General features: G+C 33.1%; 1 protein-coding gene across 2 annotated transcripts in view; it reads right to left on the reverse strand.

The window, feature by feature from the left end:
- Positions 1-15531: 15531 nt before the first annotated feature.
- LOC108904791 (arylsulfatase B-like) overlaps positions 15532-23629 on the reverse strand; it is a 62103-nt gene continuing 54005 nt past the window's right edge. For both annotated transcript variants that reach the window (XM_018707469.1, XM_018707470.1), the window contains one exon: positions 15532-16545. In XM_018707469.1, the coding sequence (XP_018562985.1) occupies positions 15620-16545 (926 nt within the window). In that variant the 3' untranslated portion in view covers positions 15532-15619. The remainder of the gene's footprint in view (positions 16546-23629) is intronic.

A 23629-nucleotide genomic window follows, 5' to 3' on the forward strand; every position in this document is an offset into this window, starting at 1 on the left:
ATCAAAATGTTGACAATCTACATTGAGTGCGTTCCACTAAGCGTTCACAACGCTAAAAATATTCCTTCAGCCGTTCCACATGACGACGTTATGGTCGCGGCGAAAACGTCACTAATGACGTCATTATTTCCGCTCACGCCAAGCTCACAACGACCCATCTTTGGTCGAAGTGAACGTTGAGACGTTCGGCGCAATTTTTTCATACTTAAATATGGCGACAGAAAAAATTACTTTGTATGATTCGGAACGAGATATTTTAGTGGAAGCTTATGTTTCTCCAGCAGATTACTTTCTCATAATCAATAATACGTGGCCTATGTTTTCGGTTTTCACGATCGCGATTTTGTAAAATTGCTTTCCACTCTTCATCTGAACTAGATGAAGTAGAAGTATTATTGCGATGCACCAACAAATATCCAACTGTCGCCGTAAAAGACATTTTGGTTATATTTAAACGTAAATTATTTAAATACTCCACTAAAATGAAATATAACAAATTAAATTGTAAGTATATATTTTTTTTATATAAATAAAGTTAATCAATAATTATCAAAGTTTATTGTTAAGGCTTACAAATTGTAAAGTAACCTCCATAGATTAGAAAGGTAACCTCTAAGCTTCTGTTTATAATTTTTTCAAAGTCGCCATTTGTAATGTTTACGTCAACGCTTAAAACGTTACAGTACCCATTCCACTTGAAATTATGATTGTAACCAATTGTAACGCTCGCAAGCAAGTGTAACGGAAAAAATCGCGGTCGTGCGCGTGATTGTTATGAACGCTTAGTGGAACGTAGTCATTATATGTTCATTCGCATATGGCATATATCATATCTAATTTTCTCAAATTAGTTTATGTTAGGTTGGTACTGCAACGAAACTCCCGTGCATAGGCTTCCCTCCCGTACCGCCTGTCCCGCAAGAGATGTATCGAAGCTCGTTAACATCAATTTATTCTAAACAATAAATTTACCATTTAAATGGGAAGATCTTACTTTACTTAGTTTCATAGAAACATATCAGAGGTGGAGATAGTACAAATTTAATCCATTTTCAAGTACGGACTTCACATGGTACTATACATACAGGGTGACCCATTAAGAATGGAAACACTCGCGTACAAAAGTTGTTTATGGACCGATTTAAACCGGTTTTTTTTTAAAGATAGATCTCCAAAAGCTCTATCTTGATGCAAAATTTGAAGATGAAATTTTGATTTTCAAGGCCTACTACGAATTTTTTTTTAAGTGAAAAATAGCAAAATTTTGTTAGCGATTTTTTTATAAAAAATCTGACTGCACCACTACATTTAGGAACCCCTCAAATGCATTTGTATCAATTTTTGCGAAAAAAGTGCCCCTAAAAAAGTTATGACAATATCGGCATCACCAGTGTTTGCCGTTGTCGGTGAACCTATTTTATAAAAACCGAATAAAACCCAAAGGGAAACCAAATTAAAAAACAAACACTGGTTTAATGATTATTAATAAGAATCATAAAAACCAGTATACACAAAATAAACAACAATCACTTTAATATAAACAACAATTGATAAAAAAAATAATGATTAAAAAATTACATTTTTAAAAATGAAAAAGGGGTCTGTCAAATTGATTTACACTAATCACGTCATTAAATTAAAATTTTTGTAGCTTCCACTAATCCTCCGTTTAATTCTATACATTTTTCATAACGTTTTTTTATATTTTTTACATTTCGTAATTGATGCACGTTAATCTCCTCACACGTTTCCCTTATTCTAGTGCACAATATTTCCCGGTTATTTGGCCGTGACTTATAAACTTTGGACTTAATAAAGCCCCATAGAAAAAAAACAAGTGGGGTAAGGTCCGGAGATCGAGGTGGCCAATGAATTAATGGACTATTTCGACATATCCAAATGATTGGGAAAATTCTCGTTAAGTCACTCCCTGACTTGTCTCGCATTGTGTATTGGACATCCATCCAACTGAAAATATAGATTTATTCTTTCTTGTAATGGAAGATTATCGTCTGCATTAAAAAATTTGTTCTGAAGGAAATGTAGAGATTGTTCGCCATTCATATTCCCTTCAAAGAATTACGGACCAGTGATTCTCTCGTTAAGTATCCCACACCAAACGTTAACTTTCTTGTCTTCGGCAATTAATTATCCACTCTGGATTTTCTGAAACCCAACACCACGAGTTCTGTGATGATACAATTTCATTTGTCGTGAATGTGGCCTCATCGCTGAATAAGATATTTAAAAAAAAATCGGTAATTGAGATATTGTCCCTGTGCCCAGAGACAAAACTCCATTCGTTATCGCCCGGCTCCAGAGTGTGAAGAAACTTAGGTTTATAGGGTTTTGTTATTTTTTTTAGGCAAAGGCGGATACTTTCTCTAGGTAAATTTAAATCTAAACTAGCAATTCTGAGGATTGTTTGTAAAATAATTTAAAATTTCCTGCTCGTGAATACGTCTTCTCTGTTGATTGTCCCTTTTTAAAATGCATTTTTATCAAATATTAAAATCCGATAGCTCCGTCTGCGTCGCACGATAAGCCCGAAAAAGAGCCGATTTCCCGGACGATAGGCTCTTTCCAGGGGCCTCGAAGAGGCGGGCGTCTCGGCGCGAAGCGTCGCGACGTCCTTCCCGCGTTGCGACGTCGTATTTAGAACGCGTTAACTCGACGCCTTCCCCGTGAATTTTTCGAATTCCCCAGGCTCTGCGAGGGGCGCGGCCCAATTTTTGTGTGAACGGCGATAGTCCGACACGCCCTCCCGCTGAAATCAGACGGTCGCCGATCGCCTGGAATCGCGCGCGATTACGGCTTTTTTATTTTTTATTTCCCCCATTTTCTACGATATTTCATTTAAAACCGTGCCGAAAATACTCATATTCATCGACCGGGTGCCTTCTTCCAACTTTTTATGTACAACTTTCCGCGAAATCAAACGCGGGATTCGAAATGCGGCCGTAAATACGTTAAAATGCTCTGTCTAGGAAGGCCGAAAAATCTGAATTTTGCCCTATAAAATTCCTTCTCCGCGAGCCTCGAAACGGCGTGCGACTTGGCACAGATACTCAGTCGTTCCTCCTTAGTCGTTCGGGGGCATTTTTGTAACGTTTTTTTCGCGTTTTCATATTTAATTTTGCCTTCTTTTTGGGGTCTGCTCGACGACAGACGACCATTTCGCAAGCCGTAAGATTGAAGCTTTAAGACACGCCCACCGGGAGAAAATTGGAACGTCGTTAGAAACGTCAGATTAATTATGTCAAAATAATTTCACGCCAAACGCGAAAGACGTCTGTGGGGTCGCGGCGAACCGTTATTTTACCTTACTAGGCCTTTTTTAACCTTGATACATTGCTACGCCACGACATATACAGGTATTTCTTATTATTAGGTTAGGTTGTTATTTACATTTTCGTAGCTCTACCGTCTGACATGCCTACGATTAGGATACCTGTCGCCCGAATTAACGTAAGTACTTGCCCTCTAAAATTGCATAATTTTAAACTAATCCATAGTACCTAAACCCTTTCTATTAGTACATTTGCTTCGTTAGTTACCTACTATACATTGCATTGCATTAGTATTACTTACTCCCCAAACATCAAAAGTTGCGAAAAATTATAGAAATAAATTGGGGCTAAACTACTCTTCCGAGTCATGGGATGTTATTTATCTGTTTTATCCCATTGTGGATCTTTTGCGAGACGACTTTGTGTTAGAAAAATGCAAATTTAACATTACAAAAATTTTTAATTACTTCAGCTGTGAATGAAAATTAAAATATCAATATAGACGGATCGTTGGAGAAGCAGTCGATAGCGCATTGGTAAAAACGGCCCGTTGTATTCGTTAGGTCGGGGTTCAATCTCAGACGAGGTAACCTAACATTTTTTTTTTATTTAATGCCGCAATTTAATTTTATATATGGACTCATCTTTTTAAACCATTCTGTAACAAAAAAATACAAAATTTCAAATAGGTTTCCATATACAGGGCATCTAAAAAATTGCGTTAAAACTCGAACAGTCCAGAGGCTCATATACCTATTTCAGTTTATTGATTGCAATATTTTTATGAAAAATCTGATATCGTAGTAATCATATGCTTTCTACAAAGGTATGTACCGAATGTTTCATAAAAATGACACAGGTGAACTTTGATTTTACTTAACTTTTCAATTTTCCAAATTTTTTATTGAAATATTTACATGAAAAGTTATATAGTTACTAACCAAAGGGTTTTTTTGAAAATCCATATACTGCATGTTCTACATAACTGACCCAAGTTAAAATTATCGGTGTAGAGGTTTCTGTATATTTCAGAAATTTATTGTGGCAATATTTTTATGAAAAATTTTATATTGTAGAACTCATTTTGCAAATTTATATACAGTGTTTCAAAAATGACACAGACGGACTAGGATTTTTTTCTCATTTCACTACCTACCTAAATTTTCAAATAGATATTTCTGCACACGGTGTCAAATGTTTATTCGCAACTTATGTACAGGATGTTTCATAAAACTGACACAGATGGACCAGATTTTCTCTGATTCATTTTATTAATTTTTTCATGAAATCTTTTGAAGAATAGTTGTATATTTACCGACCAGCCGCTTTTTATAAAATCCATATATGTACTGGGTGTTCCATAAAATTGATCCATATATGAAACGGGCAATTTTTTTCCTTTTCACTTTTAACTTTGTCTTTGTTTACTAAAGTCTTTTAATGAAAAATTGTATACTTATTAACCAGTTGTCTTTTTGAATTTTTATACTGAGTGTTACTGATGCAGATTAAAATTACCAGTAGAACGAGCTTTCTACAAAAGTTATGTACCGAATGTTTTATAAAAATGACACAGATGAACTTTGATTTTACTTATCTCTTCAGTTTTCCAAATTTTTTATTGAAATCTTTTCATGAAAAGTTATATAGTTATTAACCAAAGGGTTTTTTTGAAAATCCATATACTGCATGTTCTACATAACTGACCCAAGTTAAAATTATCGGTGTAGAGGTTTCTGTATATTTCAGAAATTTATTGTGGCAATATTTTTTTGAAAAATTTTATATTGTAGAACTCATTTTGCAAATTTATATACTGTGTTTCAAAAATGACACAGACGGACTAGGATTTTTTTCTCATTTCACTACCTACCTAAATTTTCAAATAGATATTTCTGCACACGGTGTCAAATGTTTATTCGCAACTTATGTACAGGATGTTTCATAAAACTGACACAGATGGACCAGATTTTCTCTGATTCATTTTATTAATTTTTTCATGAAATCTTTTGAAGAATAGTTGTATATTTACCGACCAGCCGCTTTTTATAAAATCCATATATGTACTGGGTGTTCCATAAAATTGATCCATATATGAAACGGGCAATTTTTTTCCTTTTCACTTTTAACTTTGTCTTTGTTTACTAAAGTCTTTTAATGAAAAATTGTATACTTATTAACCAGTTGTCTTTTTGAATTTTTATACTGAGTGTTACTGATGCAGATTAAAATTACCAGTAGAACGAGCTTTCTACAAAAGTTATGTACCGAATGTTTTATAAAAATGACACAGATGAACTTTGATTTTACTTATCTCTTCAGTTTTCCAAATTTTTTATTGAAATCTTTTCATGAAAAGTTATATAGTTATTAACCAAAGGGTTTTTTTGAAAATCCATATACTGCATGTTCTACATAACTGACCCAAGTTAAAATTATCGGTGTAGAGGTTTCTGTATATTTCAGAAATTTATTGTGGCAATATTTTTTTGAAAAATTTTATATTGTAGAACTCATTTTGCAAATTTATATACTGTGTTTCAAAAATGACACAGACGGACTAGGATTTTTTTCTCATTTCACTACCTACCTAAATTTTCAAATAGATATTTCTGCACACGGTGTCAAATGTTTATTCGCAACTTATGTACAGGATGTTTCATAAAACTGACACAGATGGACCAGATTTTCTCTGATTCATTTTATTAATTTTTTCATGAAATCTTTTGAAGAATAGTTGTATATTTACCGACCAGCCGCTTTTTATAAAATCCATATATGTACTGGGTGTTCCATAAAATTGATCCATATATGAAACGGGCAATTTTTTTCCTTTTCACTTTTAACTTTGTCTTTGTTTACTAAAGTCTTTTAATGAAAAATTGTATACTTATTAACCAGTTGTCTTTTTGAATTTTTATACTGAGTGTTACTGATGCAGATTAAAATTACCAGTAGAACGAGCTTTCTACAAAAGTTATGTACCGAATGTTTTATAAAAATGACACAGATGAACTTTGATTTTACTTATCTCTTCAGTTTTCCAAATTTTTTATTGAAATCTTTTCATGAAAAGTTATATAGTTATTAACCAAAGGGTTTTTTTGAAAATCCATATACTGCATGTTCTACATAACTGACCCAAGTTAAAATTATCGGTGTAGAGGTTTCTGTATATTTCAGAAATTTATTGTGGCAATATTTTTATGAAAAATTTTATATTGTAAAACTCATTTTGCAAATTTATATACTGAGTGTTTCAAAAATGACACAGACGGACTAGGATTTTTTTCTCATTTCACTACCTACCTAAATTTTCAAATAGATATTTCTACACACGGTGTCAAATGTTTTTTTGCAATTTATGTACAGGATGTTTCATAAAACTGACACAGGTGGACCAGATTTTCTCTTATTCATTTTGTTAATTTTTTCATTAAATCTTTTGAAGAAAAGTTGTATATTTATTGAGCAGCCGCTTTTTAGAAAATCCATATATGTACTGGGTGATCTACAAAATTGACCCACATCCGAAACGGGCAATTTTTTTCCCTTTTCACTTTTAACTTTGTTTTTATTTACTAAAATCTTTTAATGAAAAATTGTATATTTAATAACCGGATGTCTTTTTGAATCTTTATATTGAATGTTCCACAATACTGATGCAGATTAAAATTATGAGTAGAAGGAAACTTTCCTTATTGTTTTTTCCATTTTCATATTTTGTACTGAAATCTGGAATATTTTTATGAAAAATCTTATACCCTACCAATCAGGTTTTTTGCAACTTATGTACAGGATGATTCGTAAAACTTACACAGGTGGATTAGATTTTTCATTTTTCATTTTTTTAATTTTTTCTTTAAATCTTTTGAAGAAAAGTCGCTTTTTTTAAAATCCATATACTAGATGTTCTAAAGAATTAAGGGCAGTTTTGTTTCTTTTCACTTTTAGCTTTGTCTTTATTTACTACAGTCTTTTAATGAAAATTTGTATATTTATTAAGCAGATGTTTTAACTTATTATTTTACCATTTCTGACTCACCTACGTAGTCTTTGGATGAAAAATTTTATATTTACTAACTAGATGCCCTTTTTTGAAGTTTGGAAGAAACTTTTCTTATTCTTTTCTCCAGCGGGGCCTACTCTTTTTTGAAAAACATTCTCATCAAACTTTTATATACAGGGTGTGTAAAAAACCAAAGTAGAGAGTGTTTAAAAAAATGTTATATCTACTAACCAGCGAGGAGAGCACCGCGGAGCGGTGCACAGGCCGTGCGCAGCGCGGCCCGAGGGCCGAAGGCCCGAGAGAAAGGTCAAACTTCGCGTCAGCGAAGTTTGCCTACCTTTCTAGTTTTTATTTTAAAAACTGTGCTATGCGTAATATTAGGTCTATCTGGATGTCTGTTGTTAAAAATTATACACACCTCTCTTGCCGTCCGATCATTTTCTCCAGAAAGCGTACTATTTCAATTTTCTCATGTAAAGTTAAACTGAGCCATCGCAAAGAATTATGGAACTTATGCACAAAAAGTATTACAATGTGCCACTACTTGTGAAGTTTGACATTTGTTGTCTAAACTTCTATTTTTCACAACCTACCAAATTTTGTTCATATTATTTTTAAGCAACGTTATTTTCTGGAATATCGTGATATATTTTACCTACGACCACTACTGTAAATACTTAAAAACACACCGTCTGCGATCAATGTAAGATTCCTATTACGTATGGTATAAAAATCGCACAATTTTCCTAGCAACCGCCTAGCAACGATCAATACAATACTGTTTGTATTGAACGTTGCTAGGCGGTTGCTAGGAAAACTACGATTTTTTTACCAAGCTGTGCGATTTTTTTACCGTACGACGTAATAGGAATCTTGCATTGATCACAGACGGTGTGTTTTTAAGTATTTAAAGTAGTGGTCGTAGGTAAAGTATAGTACGTAATACGTGGTGTAATGCAATTACGCACTCATAGAATTACGCACTCGCCGCTACACGGCGTCGTGCGTAACTTTTCCATTCGTGCGTAAAATGCTTTTTACAACACTTATTACGTAATATACTATTTCAGAAAATTCTTCATAAAGAATTGGATTATGGTTGTAGAATCCAGTGGCTTTTTGAATAAAAAAATTATAAATGTAATTATTTTTGTCTAAGAAGGTAATATTTGTAAGTTTTGGCATAATAACCACGAAATAATAATAATTTGACGAACTCGTTGTTTATTTTATATATACCTACTGGTGGTTTTTGTGATTCTTATTAATAATTATTATTAAACCAGTGTTTGTTATTTAATTTTCTTTCCCTTTGGGTTCTATTCGGTTTTTATAAAAGAATAGGTTCACCGACAACGGCAAACACTGGTGATGCCGATATTGTCATAACTTTTTTAGGGGCAAACTTTTTTTCGCAAAAATTGATACAAATGCATTTGAGGGGTTCCTAATTCCAGTGGTGGTCAGATTTTTTATTAAAAAATCGCTAACAAAATTTTATTTTTCACTTAAAAAAAATTCGTAATAGGTCTTGAAAATCAAAATTTCGTCTTAAAAATTTGCATCAAGATAGAGCTTTTGGAGATCTATGTTAAAAAAAAAACCGGTTCAAATCGGTTCATAAACAACTTTTATACGCGAGTGTTTCCATTCTTAATGGGTCACCCTGTGTATAGTACCAAATGAGGTCCGTACTTGAAAGTGGATTAAATTTATACTATCTCCACCTCTTCTATTTTTCTATGAAACTAAATCTAGTAAGATCTTCCCGTTTAAATGGTAAATTTATTGTTTAAAATAGAATAAATTGATGTTAAGGAGGTTCGACAGATCTCTTGCGGGACAGGCGGTGCGGGAGGGAAGCCTATGCACGGGAGTTTCGTTGCAGTACCAACCTTACATAAACTAATTTGAGAGAACTAGATATGATATATGCGAATGAACATATAATTAGCTCGCATATATTTTTTGTGTTTAATGCACGGCAATTCACTTTTTATTTTAATAAAAGTCTATTTATTCATTAGGAGCTTGTAAAAGTTAGGGTGAAATCTGGCAACATTGCACATCATTGTCGCGTGGTGGTAAAAGATGGGTCAACTGTCTACTGTGCTTAGCGCGTACACCGTAAATATGAATAAGCATCCAAGATACAAAGGAAAAGTAAAGACAAAAGTAATATAAACGGCGTATGAAACAGATAGAATGTGGAATGAGAAAAAAGCAAAATGTGCAAACCGAGAATCCATGTGATAACCAGAGAGCGGACAATTTGTGACTTTAACCTTGAACATAGATATGTCATTCATAAACCTAGTTACATTACCCATGACGCAGTGGCGTGTCGGGTATGCATCGGAAATTTACGTGATAATTCACGAAAATTCCACGGTACATACATTTTTAGGCGTTATAAAATATTTAGAAAATCAGAAATTGTATACTACATATTTATTAAATAAAGTTCGGTTAAAAATAGTGTCGTTCTTTTAATTGGAAATTTGGAGTCAATGTAACGAATAGCCTCAGGCGACGCACATGATAGAATAGTCCAACTCACGCTCCATTCATAACAGGGCTGCAGTTTGAATTCTGACCAATAGGAATTCGATAAACGCAACCGATGTCGACGGAAGGACTAGAGATGGGCGCGAGTGTCATTTCATTTCTTTAGAACTAAATTAACTTAATTATTTTCTCGTTATTTAACCTGTTCACATGATTTATGGATTTTAAATAAAGGGTACAAATCTTCGCGAAGATAATACGATATATTTGCTACACATAATAATTATATTTTGCATAGTTTATACACAATACATTTTTGAACGCGTACACATCTCTACCAAAATTTGACCTATTCTTCGGGTTAAAGTCACACATTGTCTGCTCTCTAGTGATAACAAAGGAGCTCAGTGTATGGTAGTGGGATGTCGCCTTGTCGAATTGAAGGTTATGACAGAACATCTATACTGTTCATTTTGCAACGAGATTCTTTCAATTTTTATTTCAAATTGCTATTATATTGCATTAGATCACGACAAATTTATTTAATATTAATTATTGCTACATATATTTTCGACTGGAATAATTTTATAGTAATCGAGCTATTCAAATATAGCGCGTCAGTCCAAGCGTACAATACAGCGTACAGCGATGCCATATTTCCATTCATTGGATCAGATGTTTGTTCAAATTTGTTAAAACGTTGTCTATTCATTCCATTATCTCAATAATTACATTGTAAGTGCATATTTTTATTGTTTTAAAATGTTTAATAATATTTAATTCTTTAATTACAATTTTATTTTCCCGATCCTAACCATTTTTAAGAGCAATATTTGATGCACGTTTGATGAAAGTTTTTTCCCAACTCCCATAAGACCCTGTGTATAAGAGCATCATTTTCATTATCATTTTTCAAAAAGACTACATTGGCAATCGATCTGATTTTACACGAGTCAGTTTGCATATTTATTAACAGATTTCAATTACCTACTTTGAAAACTTTCTTAACATTTTTTTTTCAGTAGGTATATTGAACCTCTTTAAGTCCTAAGTTCTCTAATATGTGTTTAAAAACGCATGGCTTCAATCTAATTGATAAAAAAATATACAATTATTTTAAAGTATCGAAAACAGTGGAAAATTGTTATTAGAATAATGTTTTATTTCATTCGTAGATAAAGTGTCCGAATTATTATCTTTGTTTTAAATTAACCTATGAATCAATTTTTCTACATATACCGAAATTACGCTCCTGTATTACAAAAAAAAACTAAGGCACACCAAATTTGTACCAGGAATTTACCATTCAAGTTTGAACAAGCAGCAAGCTACTCTGTATTCCTTATATGTTTAATCTAGGGTAAATACATACAGGCTGTTACAAATTCGCTTCTCACTACAGGGATCTCGGAAACGGTAAGAGCTACGAAGTAGCTTAAATGGGGGCAAAGTTGCGTAATCAGGGAACCAACATTATGCCTCTAAAAAATCAACATGATTAGTTATCGAAATATTTGAAAAAAACGAATTTTTGGAAATCCGTGTTTATTTAATTTCAGCCTTGTTTGAGGTGATATTGAAAAAAGAACAGCACTTTCTCATGGCCACTTTTTGCCCTCTATCTATATGAATCAATTTTTGTATATAACGTTTCGTCTCTCCAGGACTATCATCAACATCATTTTTTTAAATACGACCATAGAAATTTTATTACATTTTTTGCAAGCCTTCATGATCCCCCAATACTGTACTGCCTCAGCCCGAACCAGATTCAGACGTTTTGTCTTGAAAAATTAATCTCTACTAATTAATTTTCTTTCCTTTTTGCAATACAGATATGATCAAAATTTAACTTATACTTACACTTATAACATTAATGAGAATGAAATGCAAACAAATATGTAGGTGTCTCTCGTGTTAGCCGACTATATTTTGTAGATGTCGCTGGGGCCTTAGAGAAAGTAGAGGGGGTAAAATTGGTCAAAAAAATGAAAGATATTCTTTTATTTACATGGAGTTTCTAGCCCCGTACGCATATAACTTATCTCGCGCTTGCCTATGGGACACCTCAGCTGTGCTTTTCCTAAGCTCCCTATCGTTGTCATCTTCATGGTCGCCGTCTTCGCCGTTACAAAAAGGCTTATAATGGCACTGTCATCTGCTGAGCCCGGGAAGCAGTTGCGATATTACCCTACTGGTGAAGCGAAGAAATCAACGAACTGAGAAAGAGGTATAATAGAACAAGAAGAGCTTTTACCAGAGGTAGGAGGGACAGATCCAAATGACTTGACTTTGAAAATCTCATCAGGAAGCATGTAGAAAAACACAGGGTACTGAACACAACTATTAAGGAAGCGAAGAAGTCAACATGAGCCTAGCTGTGCAGCGAATTTGAGGAGGATATTTGGGCGATGGGTCTGCAAAATCAACTAATTTGAAGGCTGAAAGGAAAGTACAAATTGCGCATCAGCTGTTCTCTAAAGATAATGCAATCAATCTGTCTTATGCTAAATTTACAAAAAATACCACCTGGAAACAAAAAAATATGGTGATATAGGAAAAAAAATTCTAAGAAAGATATTGTATTTTCATGTTTCATAAACGACGAAGTTGACCTAAAAAATTAATAAAAGTCAAAAAACGGTTTGTCGCTAATAAAAAAAACTTGAACTCCAATCGAAATAAGTTACATGAGAAAGTTGTAGCTATTATCGATACGTACTCTAAATATATCGATTACTATATTACTTTTCGAGATATATCGAAAAAACCGTCAAAAATCGACTTTTCTTGTTTTTGTTGTATCTGTAGCAATTTAAGGTTTACTTGCTGTAAGTGTAGCCCTCGACAAGCAAAAAAGTACCTTTTTTAAAGTGAAAAAAAAAATCGGCTCCAGAAGGTCGTAGAGCAACGTTTTTTTAAATTCGTGTAAAAATGTCAGTAATCGATCCCTGTAATCAACATTGCCGAGAAATGAAAATCGAAAGATATTCAAGAAAAACGCGCCCAAAAAAAAGTTTACTTTTTTCAAAATCATCTCTGTACACTTGAAATGAATAAAATCGTTATCACTCTTTTTTAATATAAAAGTACAACTCTCAAGGAAAAAAATGAGCCCTGATTCATTTCTCTACGACTATTCGTCGAGCAAGAAGAGCCGATTTTCGAAATGACCTTTTTTTCGAAATATCGATAAAATTTTTAATATTTTTTAATTTTCGAAAAGTAATATAGCAATCGATATATTTAAAAATACGTATCGATAATAATATCTAATTTTTTTTTTAATAGCTACAACTTTCTCATTTAACTTTTTTCGGTTGGAGTTCGTTTTTTTTTATTGGCGAAAAACCAATTTTTTTACTTTTATGATTTTTTTAGGATAACTTCGCCGTTTATGCGCCATCGGAAAAATACACTATCTTAGATTTTTTTCCTATATCACCATATTTTTTGTTTCCAGGTGGTATTTTTTATAAGCTTTCCTACCTATTGATTGGACTAATAGTAGAGCCATTGGGAATTAAGAAGATACAATGCGGCTGAGGAAGTTGAGGAGGCGATTGCAAAAAGAGAAAAGGGAACCCCAACTGAGAGAGTTCATTTGCACGCTCGACGCGATGGCAAAGGTGTTGAAGGTACCTAATTATTAATCGAAGACTGGAGGCGCAGTTAGCCGAAAGGAAACCTTTTTCATAAGGACAATTTGGCTTCGAGAAAAGTCCATCATACATGTTTCAATAATTACATTAGGGACTGGACAAAGCCGGGAATTTTCACAAAAGTGGAAATTGTAACTGGACATCCGAAATGCATTTAATTCGGCATCCTTCCCGACTATTTTGAATAAACTAGAGGAGAGGGGTCAGTGTAGGCCTAATGAGGAAGATAAACAGTTACTTCCGGAACAGGAAACTAATTATAAACCGGGGTTTGGAGATAGATATCACTAAAGGAGTTCCACAGGGTTCGGTTTTGGGACTAACCCAGTGGAACGTTCTCTACGGCTGTAGCGTTCGCGGATGATTTGGCGCTCCTGGTCAGAGTGAACGATGACAAGTCCCTGATGGACAAGGCAAGTAGAGCGTTAATCCAAATCGAGGAGTTGATGGAGGGAATGACTTGCAGATCGTCCCTGAAAAATCTGAGGCGATGCTCCTCCAAGTATATAGGAAAAAGTCAATGGTAAAATTTAAGGCTAACCAGATGCCAGATCTTGAGGGAAAGCTTAATATCAGCTTCCCTAAGATAAAATATCTGAGCATCTAGCTAGACCGCCAGGGAACATTGAGTCCACGTATTGGCGGTTACAGCAAAGGCAGAGAAGAGCGCGGTGACCTTGACCAGGATCCTACCGAACAGAGGGGGTCCGTCAATGTATAGGAGAAGGATTCTGATGAGGACATTTCTATCCGCAGTCTTAATACGGTGAACCTGTATGGAGCGATGCATTGCGCAGCAACAGATATCGGGAGAGCTTTACAAAGGCCCAGCGTAGGATGCTCTTGAATCGGTTGTGTTTATAGAAAGGTGTCAAATGCTGCATTGCAGGAGATTGTTGGTAGCTTTCCAATAGACCTCGCAATAAAAGATTGGCATGCCTGGTTCTAAGACGTTGGTACCAACCTCATCATGGGGAAGGACTTGATAAGGGCAAACATTGAGAGGGAATGATAAACTAGATGGGAGAGAGAGCGAATGGGGGCATGGACAAGAAGGCTTGTCCCTAACATCGGATTGTGGGTTAGGTGTTAGTTCAGGGCCTTGGACAAAGATAATTGGGAAGTCATCAGATGAGAAATGAGATGCATGTACTGCGGATTCAACGTCGATCCAGAGCATACCTTATTTATATGTATGCACCAGATGAGAGGAGGAGGGGACGCAATTTCAAATAATCTGGAAATAGGAGATAACTTCATGCACTTAATACCGAAAGAAAAAATTGCTGGAGAAGTGGTACCGCGCTCATTCATAAGATGAAAACGAAGGAAGTCGATGAATGCCGTGATCAGGCCAACGCATGAGCAGTGCATAAACTCTCCCATCTCGATGATAGATCGGCAAGATAGTTCCGCGTTGGGTGTGAAGTGGAGAAGGGGTTTTAACCGGTAGGAATTCGGCACTACCTGGGGCATTAGACTTAAGCGCTGGGTGCCCATCATAGATTTTCCCTCCGGCCAAAAAAAAGCTGGGTTAGGTTACAAAAAAAGTTTACGTAATAAAATGCATTATTCTTTATTTATATCTATCGTCAAAGTGTCTCCATTATAACACATTATTTACAAGTTCAATATTACTTTCTTTTTCCATTGAATTTTTAAGGGTATCGGGATTTGAAATTGTCAAAAATAAAATACAATTTTGGAAAGGTAGCTTGTGAAATATTACTTGTTCCTGTGTATATCTCAATTTTGGGTTTTTACATTGTGCCTGATTTATACGTAGTTTTCTTGCAATTTCAAAGCAGTTCTTTGAATAGAGGGCCTGATACTAATTTTACTGAAATTTTGAATTTGATAATTTTAAAGTTACATGGAAAAAGCTGGTTGCACCTCCTCTTTGAGGTTCTGTATCTGCTATAGTTAATTCGAAATTCCCTACACTAGCTTATATACATCTGACTTTTATTTTTTTATAAATTTGTCACCAAGTATTTAAATTCCATCTTGAATTTCCCCCTAAAAATTATAAAAATGTTTTTCAGTACAAAAAGAAATTATGAACAATTGCAAACACATATTTATTGGCTAAATACAAAATATATTGCTCTGTACAAAAAATATCTACAACATTCCTTTTTGGTATTACATTATTCAAGGGTTCTTAGCTCTTCTTTTAAGTAAACTCTCGCCTGTAATTCTTTATCTTCAAATAACCTAGTTTTATTGTCTACTATATTCACAATAGGATCTTCGTCACTGCTTCTAAATAGACAATTATTTCTGTTTTCCCCACGCGTCCAAAATTGTTTTAAATTTAAATTAATTAACATTACAACTATAAATAATACTACTATAATAGCAGATATTAGTAATCCCAGAGCTAATGGTGATAGTTGATTAATTACTATTTTTTTTCTTACATTTTCATAATCTTTCCAGTTAGTCCATGTGTTATTCCATTTAATTGGATCTGCGTTGGGGTCCTGAGGAACATTTCTAGGAGATATAGCAGTTTTCCTGTATCTTTCAATAGCTTCTTTAAAATACATCATTTCCATCAATTTCTCTTTCGCTAGATTAATTCTTTCACATGGATCGTGTGTTATATTAAACAAACAAGGCGCAGTCATCACATCACATTTGCTATATTGAGATTTCTGACTTACCTCTGGACAGTTAATAGTAGCTTCTTGCCTTAAACGTAAAATTGCTTTTTTATTTATGAGTGTTAAATTAAAAGTATCATTTCCTAAGACTGGAACGATCTTATTTTTTTCCTTAATTTGTGAATGGGTTATAACACCTGCAAAAGCACTAGCCGCTTTAGAGGATAGCACTGCTTGACTGTCATAAATATAAAGATCACTTTTGCCAGAATTCCCAAACCATTTATCTGCTTTTCCACCATTGGTTGAGCCATATATATATTTCAAATCACCTATTCTAAGAGCGCCATAATTAACGATATCATCTATATTATAAATCAGTTCTGTCCGAGGACTCATTGTGCCCTCAGAAATACAATTCCACATGTCCAAACCATCGATAGTTGGTAGTTCAGTTTTGTTCAACCCTAAAAAAGGTAATTTAAATTTAGTAGCTGTTATTTTTTATGTTAATATGATTGTACTTTAATTTATAAGTAAGAAGAACAATACATTTTCAGGCATTTTCAATTAATTGTGCATTTTTTAGCAGAAACACAAATTCAATAAAAAAAGTTTATAAAATTTGGGATTTAAGTACCGCTGGAGAATGTCACGTTGCCACATTTTCGAAAAAATTGGTTGCAAAAAAATTTTTAGTTTCTAGTATGTGGATTAGCAGTTTCATCATCGTAATAGGTTGAACAAGTACACCAATATTTATAAAAAATCATTAAAATCGCATACGCCAAAACCTTTTAGACGGATGTCCTAGTTCTTAATGGGCCACTTTGTATATGGTATACGGGACATTTCATGTCAATCTGGTCCCAAAATTTGGATTGACCGATCAAGACGTATGCGGTCTTAGAAAGTTCGTCTGGATATGAATTTTTGGAAAAATGTGACCCTCTGAAAAATACAATATGGCGCATCAAATATGGCGTCCGAAAATTACTTTTCATAACATATAAATAAAGACGATTGTTAAATTTTTAAAATTTGTAAAATATGCATTTAAAATGCGTGTAATAATGATTCTAAGACCACTAATTGAGAATTTACCATTAAGATTCGAAATTCCAAAATGACGGATCCAATATGGTGGGTATTACCATCATTTACATTTGCCCCAGTAATATTTTCGGTCAGTTTAAAGTACCGACGACATAGATGCTAAATGGCACTTTTTCGCAACAAATCACGGAAAATGTAATAGCGACTGAATTGTAACGATAGTAAAAAGAGAAGCTTCGAGAGCTAACTTGCAAGTTTAGGAATTAACATAAAAAAAATTATAATCAAAGAAAATCACGAACAAACTCTTAAATTATTGACGATATTTAATAACACGAATTACAAAAATACAAATGGGACATTTATCCCAGAAAAAAATAAATATTAGAAGTTATACAATATTCCAATGACAAAAATACCCATGAACATAGTTAAGTTATAATATCCCAGAAAAAAATAAATATTAGAAGTTATACAATATTCCAATGACAAAAATACCCATGAACATAGTTAAGTTATAATATAATAATAAAATCAGGCCGAGTATGTATCCCATTTACGTTAAATTGTTATGTTAGAAATAACGTTTGTAAATAACATGCCGTAATAACATAATATCTTATAAGTATCAGAAAAACAGACATGTTATTTAATTGTAATGAAATTAAACAGAACACGGGCGCTATTTTATGTTGTACGTACCCGTTATTTACGAGTTTGCCTTCTACGTTGTAGGTACATATTTGTTTCATGTTTCATAACAACAGACTACGACTACCGGGAGAACGAAACCATCACAATTAAAACTTATTAATGCTTTATGACAACAGTTTGCTACTAAAGTTAATTTATTGAGCATGAATTTGGGGAAAAACCACACAAAACAAAAAAAAAATTTAAAGACGTATTTTTTTTATCGGCGGAAAAACATATGTTTAGGGGTGAAATACATCTTCAAAGTTCGCCCCTGCTCAAAACATATTTTTCTAAATATCTGAGGTTCTCATCAATATTTTGGAACGAATCAAAATGCAAAATTACTTCTTATAAAAAACCAGTTGTTTCATTAGTGTTTTCGTGTTTGGGGGTTGCTCCCCTTATTTTTTATTTCAGACTATATTTTTCAAACAATTTTTATAGGTATATAAAAAATTCATATTTGTTAAAAAAATTACAAAATTAAGTTCTCTTTTTAAGGGGTGAACAACCCCCTAGTGTGCGAAAAATTTCTGTGCTGACTAGAATTAACATTTTAAAATAAAAAGTTTTTACTTTTTCTCTAATCATACGAATAATTTTTTCTATTGGTCTAAAACGGATTTAAACTGATGCAAACTACCACTGCTATTCATCACCTACCCCTGCCATTCATCCCCCAATAAACGGGTTCAGTAATTTCCATTTTGTTTAATTCCAAAATATTTATTAGAATCCGAGATATCACGGATATACTGTTTTTGGGGGTGAACATCAGGGGTAGTTTGCATCTGTTTAAATCCGTTTTAGACCAAGAGAAAAAATTGTTCGTATGATTAGAGAAAAAGTTAAAACATTTTTCGCACACTAGGGGATTACTAGGGGGTTGTTCGCCCCCTAAAATGAGAAATTATTTTTGTCAATTTGTTTACATAAATTATACTGATTTTTAATATTTTGAATCAAATCAATATGAATTTTTTATATATAAAAAAATTTTGAAAATATACTTTGTTTTCCTGAAATAAAAAATAAGGATTGCAACCCCCAAACACGAAATCACTTGTGAAACATTTTATTTTTTTAAAAGAAGTAATTTCCGTTTTATTTCATTTCAAAATATTGAGATGTTACAGAAATATTTTGGGGGTGACCATGAGGGGTCCGTTTAATCTGTTTGCGGCTAATAGAACAAATTATTCGTATGATTAGAGAAAAAGTAAAAACTTTTTTACTTTGCAATGTTAATTCTAATCGTACAGACATTTTCAGCACACTTGAGGGTTGTTCACCCCCTAAAAAGAGAACTTTATTTTTTCAATTTCTTTACATAAATCATATTTTTTTATTTTTTTTAATATGAATTTTTATATATATAAAAAATGTTTGAAAAATATAGTTTTTCTGAAATAAAAAATTAAGGTAGCAGCCTCCAAACACGTAATCTAATGTGAAACATTTGTTTTTTTATAAGAAGCAATTTACATTTTTTTTCATTCCAAAATATTGATTAAAACCCCAGATATTTAGAAAAAACTGTTTTGGGGAGTGAACTTTGAGGATGTATTTCACCCCCTAAATATGTTTTTCCCCCGATAAAAAAAATACGTCATTTAATTTTCTATGTTCTACAACCGAGTCTACAACATATATATAAAAATATGGAAGAACTTAAAAACCGTAATCGTTTTGAAATAAATCAAATCGACCCGGGAATGCTTGAACGAAGTGTAGACGGCGTTTACACACGCTTAGGACAATGCCAAATGGTACAGGGTGGGCAATTCGAACAATTTCGCTAGACTTACACAAACATTAGTGTAATTTTACTCGTTTGAAATGTAATTTTGTCAACTTTGTCCTTTTCGGAGCCATTAATAGTGTAAGTAGACAATTATCACTTATAAGAACTTAAGGTGCATTTTTCTAAAAAAAATTGTTATGTAAGACATCGAAATTTTCACACCGTTGTTTAGATAATTATCACTGTCATCAATTTCGAACGAAAAAAATATGCGTTGTCATTTAAAAAAAAATTATGTCATCGCTGCCGTAAGTGGATTATCAAAAAAAAAATTTTTCCACATAACAAGGTGCCCTGGATCAAATCAAAATCGACGGGTCTCACCGTTTTTCGAAAAAAAAATTGTTTAACGAAAATATGAATTTTATGCAGAACTTTTTTACCACGCTGTATACATATACGTATATACTACCTAAGTTACTTAAATTTTACAACTTACCTTCGATGTGCGTTTATAAAACCGGCAAGTAAATGGAAATTTAACAAGCCGTTCATTTTCATTAGACAAATAACACCTACGTTAAACTATAGCAACACCAAATTCCTTGCCTTTAAGAAACTCTGTTATAATTTAAGATAACATGTTACAAACTATTTTATGTTGTACTTATCCGTTATTTATGAGTTTGCATTTGTTTCATGTTTCATAAACTAAAAGACATCTGTCAGTTATATGTGTTTTTGTCTAATACTGACACTTGTTTATAATAATTTTGCATAATTATTATTAAAAATGTCGACACAAAAGCGTCTTCAGAAAACAACAAAATTGCAATACGAGTATTTGCTAAAAATGGTCTTAATTCCTCAATAACATGCATGTTATATCTTAACAGGTAACGTTAACAGCCCTGAAATAACATAACTGTTATTATGATAAAATGGGATACATACTCGGCCTGAATGTCTTTATTTTCAAACAAGAAATAGGTACATACAAATAAGAAATACGTACAGTGTCAATAAATAGGGCGAAGTGTCAGTTTAACTGCTTTTCAACTTTAAAAAAATAAATTTAAATAGAATGAAATATGAAAATCATCAGGATTAACGTGCATCTAGCAATAATTTATTTTTAATAATTAAGGATATTCCTTAGAAACTCCTAGTGTACAGAGCAGTAGCGTGGCGAGGAATTTCGAGCAAATGGGCATAATGGGAATCAAAATTCGAAATATTTTTGTGAAGTTTGTGTAGTTAATTAATTAAATATAGCAGGGACTGAGTACTTAAGATTTTATGAATATTACATGGTAAGTGTCTGAACCAACAACTCTGAATTATCTGTAAACGTGCCAATTCAGTCTTTAAAAGCATTGCAGAGGTTAATTTTTTATTCTTCGATTTGGGTATAGCTGGTTTGAAAATACTATAAGATACCTACTTGACATAAATAATTTATATGCTTGAAAAACCTCAAACTTTCGACAACAGACTTAAGTTTTTACATTAATTAGTAATTTTTATTGATTTCATTTGCTATTTTAATGTTTAGATATTCTTTTATTAAATTTATATTAATTCTGGGACCAAAAAGGATGGTATTAGATTTCTTAGGATTTAATTTTAATTTATGGGCAACTAAAATATTTAGTAAGGAATTGTTGACTGCTTCGTTAGGGAATAAAAAAAATTATCAAGAATTATTCAGAATCATCAGCGTAGTGATGAATATTACACTTATTTAAAACCTGATTGAAGTCCGAGATGTATATAGAAAATAATAAGGGGTTGAGTATGGATATGGAACCTTGAGGTACTCAAATTTATTGGTAAGTGTCAATAACAATGACTTTTTGATTACGATCATGCAAGAAACTATTGATTAAAGACACGGATGAATCATCAAATCCATAAAATTTTAACTTACTGATGAGAATATCAGGTCCAAGGTACGGAACGTCTATATCCAACAAAACAAGACAAATTACCCTCATCAGTGGCATTTACAAGATCGTCTGTTATTTATATGTAATACTGCAGTAGTAGCACTTTATTGTGACCTAAAACCAGACTGGCAATCTGGAATAATATTATTTCCAAATATATATTTTGATATCTGATTTTTCAAAACTAATTAAAAAATTTTAGATAGTGTAGGAAGTATGCTAATAGGGCGAAGTTGACAAATCAGTCGGATTACTATTTTTTGGTAATGGAATAATGTTAGCAGACTTCCAAGCACTAGGAAAAGTAGAAGTATGTATAGATGTGCTAATTATATGCGTAATATGTTCTAATAAAAAATCACTAATTAACTTTATCATAGTAATTGATTTCATATCAGAACCGATGGAGTGACTTTTAACCGAGATTATGTATTTCCAAACATCTTGCGAGGAAACCGAAGTGAAGGAAAAAATACAACCGTTGTTAAAGGTAAGAGTCTGTATACATGTTGATTCATTAACAATGGGAAAATCGAAAGCTGAAGATACTACACGTGAAATGGTGACCATTGGCGCAAACATGCCTTATCCGAAAGTTGATAGTTTCGGAAATGCAGGGTGTTGAAAATTAAAATTTTAAATCGTTTTTTTGCGATTATTCTGAAAATATGTAGGTTAGGAACTTGAAAATTTGTGAAACTATATTTTTTTAGGCGACGAATAAGATGCGTGTTGTAATTTCAGCATTGCTCATAGAGGGCGCCACTTACGACCAATTTTACCGAAAATTTAGTTAATAACTTTTTACCCTGTATGTCTAACATGAAACTTGATTCAAAACCTGAAAGAGCAATCATTTTTCCATTAATTGTGTATTCTTGTTTCATTTCGGTATCTCGATCCGTTTTCGAGAAAAATCGATTTAACGAACACTATGTTTTGATAATACGAGAAATTAAAAGCGAAACAAACCAAGTGTTTCTTCGTGTTATTACAACAATTAACAATAAAACAAATGAAATTCGTAATAATGATTTAAAGTCAGTGTTCGAAGAATCCACCGTTGACATTTACACACTTTACACAACGTTTTCTGAGAGATCTTCGAGTTTGAAACAACATATTGGGATTGCGTTTGACTTCGTTGGCAGCGATTTGTATTCTTTGCCACAACTCTTCACACGAACCAATAGATTCTTCCAAATAGAAAAATGAAGAGGATTGAAGTCCGGACTTCTGGGTGGCCAAGTAAAAATGCTTCCACGGCTTGAAGAAGTTCCACTTTATTTAAGAAGAGACATGTGGTTCATGCACGACGGAGCTCCACCGCATTTTTCTTGGCCAGTGCGTGCATATTTAGATGCAGTTTTTCCAAATCGCTGGATTGGCCATGTAAGCATTTTTGCTTGGCCATCCAGAAGTCCGGACTTCAATCCTCTTGATTTTTCTATTTGGTCTCGAATGAAAGATATAGTTTACAAAGAATCTATTGGCTCGTGTGAAGAGTTGTGGCAAAGAATACAAATCGCTGCCAACGAAGTCAGACGCAATCCCAATATGTTGTTTCAAACTCGAAGATCTCTCAGAAAACGTGTAAAGTGTATCAGTGTCAACGGTGGATTCTTCGAACAATTACTTTAAATCATAATTACGTATTTTATTTGTTTTATTGTTAATTGTTGTAATAACACGAAGAAACACTTGGTTTGTTTCGCTTTTAATTTCTCATATTATCAAAACATAGTGTTCGTTAAATCGATTTTTCTCGAAAACGGATCGAGATACCGAAATGAAACAAGAGTACATAATTAATGGAAAAATGATAGCTCTTTCAGGTTTTGAATCAAGTTTCATGTTAAATATACAGGGTAAAAAGTTATTAACTAAATTTTCGGTAAAATTGGTCGTAAGTGGCGCCCTCTATGAGCAATGCTGAAATTACAACACGCATCTTATTCGTCGCCTAAAAAAATATAGTTTCACAAATTTTCAAGTTCCTAACCTACATATTTTCAGAATAATCGCAAAAAAACGATTTAAAATTTTAACTTTCAACACTCTGTATTTTCGAAACTATCAACTTTCGGATAAGGCATGTTTGCGCCA

The sequence above is a fragment of the Anoplophora glabripennis genome, unplaced genomic scaffold (genome assembly GCF_000390285.2).
Source record: "Anoplophora glabripennis isolate ALB-LARVAE unplaced genomic scaffold, Agla_2.0 scaffold175, whole genome shotgun sequence".
NCBI classification, from domain to species: Eukaryota; Metazoa; Arthropoda; class Insecta; order Coleoptera; family Cerambycidae; genus Anoplophora; species Anoplophora glabripennis.